This window comes from Nestor notabilis, unplaced genomic scaffold, assembly GCF_000696875.1.
Source record: "Nestor notabilis isolate BGI_N333 unplaced genomic scaffold, ASM69687v1 scaffold9705, whole genome shotgun sequence".
Classification (NCBI taxonomy): Eukaryota; Metazoa; Chordata; class Aves; order Psittaciformes; family Psittacidae; genus Nestor; species Nestor notabilis.
Window position 1 is genome coordinate 56,829 of NW_009927968.1, and position 3,050 is coordinate 59,878.

At 56.2% G+C, this 3,050-nt stretch overlaps 1 protein-coding gene across 1 annotated transcript in view; it reads right to left on the reverse strand.

Moving 5' to 3' along the window:
* The window catches only part of LOC104405562 (dysferlin-like), a gene marked incomplete at both ends in the record, with an annotated part of 55,720 nt that overhangs the window by 50,692 nt on the left and 1,978 nt on the right, over positions 1-3,050 (reverse strand). The window contains 6 exon segments of the mRNA XM_010014302.1: positions 25-93; positions 832-935; positions 1,610-1,736; positions 1,932-2,047; positions 2,724-2,754; positions 2,840-2,890. Of these exon segments, the coding sequence (XP_010012604.1) occupies positions 25-93; positions 832-935; positions 1,610-1,736; positions 1,932-2,047; positions 2,724-2,754; positions 2,840-2,890 (498 nt within the window).

Consider the following 3,050-nt stretch of genomic DNA (forward strand, 5'->3'; position numbering starts at 1 on the left):
GACCATGGGGACACCCGTGCCCACCATCGCCAGCAGCGTCAGGCACTGGTTCCACTGCGGGTTGGCATTCTTCTCCAGGATCCTCGAGTAGAGCTGGGGGTGGGACATGGGGATGGAAGGTCAGTGCTGCTCGTGGCTCTGTGTGTGCCATGGAGCTGGAATGTCCCCAGCGCCCCAAAACACTGACTCCATCCAATGGGTGGCCTCATGGGGCTCTGCACCACCAGAAACTGACCCCCTTCCTGCTGTGGTGGCTCAGAACAACGTCCCAAGGCTCTGTCCATCCCCAGGCACTGTCCCCAGGGGAAGATCTACGGGCAGAGGAGATTTTCAGCCCTTCATTACTGCTGTGGACCAAAAGCCAAGTGATGACTTGTGAGCATTTTGCTTAGTGAAGGACCCAGCAGCAAAAGGAGCAGGATGGGGCTCTCCAAAGCCACAGGAGCCACCTCCAGACCCTGGCTGGTCATGGGGGGACATTCAGTGTCACGGGGACAGACCTTCACTCACTTCAGGCAGCACCAAGAGGAGCAGCACAACCCTCTGCTGCTGCATTATCCCCTTCCCTGGAGCTCAGCTCCTCCATCCCCATCCTTAATGCAACAGCACCACAAAGAGCCCAGGGAAGAAATCACTCCAGTGCAGCCCAACATGTCATGTCCAGTGTCACCACTTGGCTCCAAGTGTGCCACAGGCATGGGGACAGGGCTGGGGACATCAGCAAAGTAAATGACCCAATATTCCCCATGCCAAGACCAATTTTCCCCTATGGAAAGCTGCCATCGCAGCCCTGGGACCTGGAGGGGACCCGGCTCTGCTCTGGTCACTCACCGTCTTGCCAGCAAAGCTGACTTCCACAAAGGGATCCACCAGGTTCTTCTTATTGCTCTCGAAGCCAAAGATCTGCCTGACGTTGTCCATGACGGCGTCATCCACTGGGAGGAAAGGAGATGCTGAAAGCTCATGGAAATGCACAGCATCCCGATGGTCCCGGCTTTCCAGGCAGGGTGTCCCACCGAGCAGGATGGACATCTCCATTGAGCCGGGTGGGTAAAACCAGTGTGCACCAGTAAGAGGGAGGGCTCCGTAAGGGGAGACCTCAGAGCAGCTCCAGGGCCTAAAGGGGCTCCAGAAAACCTGGAGAGGGGCTTTGGACAAGGGATGGAGGGACAGGACAAGGAGAATGGCTTGAACCTGCCAGAGGGGAGACTGAGATGAGCTCTTGGGCAGAAGCTCTTCCCTGGGAGGGTGCTGAGGCGCTGGCACAGGGTGCCCAGAGAAGCTGTGGCTGCCCCATCCCTGGCAGTGTTCAAGGGCAGGTTGGACACAGGGGCTTGGAGCAACCTGCTCTAGTGGAAGGTGTCCCTGCCCGGGGCAGGGGTTGGAGCTGGAGGAGCTTTAAGGTCCTCCAGTTCCAACACAAACCACTCAGTGATTCCATGAGACTCATCTCCCAGTACATTACAGACCAGTATCTGCCAGGTCTTTGGACCAAGGCTATGGATAAGGTTTCCTTATCCGTGCTCTTATTCCTCTCTGGCTCATTGTAACCCACTGCACTGCCAAGAGAAAGATCTGGGATGCTCCAGCCCATGAAGGAACCACTTACTCTGGGGCAAATCTTCAGCTTTGAAGATCTTCAGGCAGAAGTGAGCCCCTCGCAGGGTGACCCCGGTGGGGCGCAGGAGGTTGCCCTCGATGTCTTCCTTGTCTTCAGAGACCTCCTTCTTCTCCAGCTGCAGGACAAGAGGAAAACACAACCAAGCTTCCCAAAAGTCCTGAAATGAGCAGCAACACCCAACATCCAGCACCACAACAGAGGGAGATCAAGGCTGCCGCTTCCCTGGGAACAGGCTGGGGTTTGATGGACCAGGAGGGTGGAATACCATGGTTGGAAGGTCCCCTCAGTGCAGGAGGGACTCGATACTCACCGGAGCTTCATCTCCAGGCCCCAGCACGAACAGGCTGACCTTCAGGTAGCCCTTGGCCCCCGCGGAGAAGTCCTCTGGGTCAGAGAGCAGCAGCCACTTCCTGAGGAAAGCGTGTTCTAGGGGAGAAAAGAGGCTGAGATCCAGGTGCTGCTCCTCAGCCACGCAGGGACCTGGCTTCAAGGGTGCTGTTGGGTGCAGGGGTTATGATAAATGCTATTTCCTTTTAGATGGGATAGGATTGGAATGGAACTTGGAATTGAGAAGGGGAAAGAGAAGGGGGAAAGAAAGGGAAGGGGGAAAGAGATTTCAGTTGGAAGGGACCTCCAATGACCATCCAGTCCAAGTGCCTGACCTCTTCAGGGCTGACCGAAAGCTGAAGCATGTTATCAAGGGATTTGCCTTGTAGTTCTTAACTCTTTAGAGCCAAAATCACCCAGTTCCTCTCTGCAGTGCTTAGGGCAGGACAATCTTTATAAGCAGCATTTTATCTTCTCTGAGATAAATTGATCAAAGATAAAACAATGACCCAGAGCCAAGACAAAACACAACGAGCTGGGCTGTGCTGGTGGCACTTCCTACCAGCGGGATGGGGGCACGATGACTTGAAAGCCTCAAGGACCTACACCTTGGGAAAGGGAGGAGAAATGGGTGGTGGTGATGGATACACCATGGAGCATGTCTGGGTTCATGCAGGGAGAGCTGGGGAGGGCATTGCCCTGGTGTTTAGCCCCAAAGGAGAGTTCCTAAAGCAGGAGGTGCCCCTGGCCGGGACCCGACCGCTGCTGGGCTCACTTGGCTCGGAGTAAACGGTCTCAACATCCATCTGCAATAGAACAGAAGGAAGGTGAGTGTCCACCCCGCGGGTCAGGGTGGCAGGAACAGGGGGACAGGACACAGCGTGGCCTTACCCGGAACTCCCCGATCACCGAATCTGTCCGGAACGACCGAGAGTCCACAACCTGTGGGTGGAAGTGAGGAGAAACAGTGAATCCAACCCAAATCCAGGTGGGAAACAGGGGCGTGATTCCCTGGGTGCTGCTGGGAGGGGGACAGGGTGATGGCCCCACGTTGGACACAGGGGCTTGGGGCAACCTGCTCTAGTGGAAGGTGTCCCTGCCC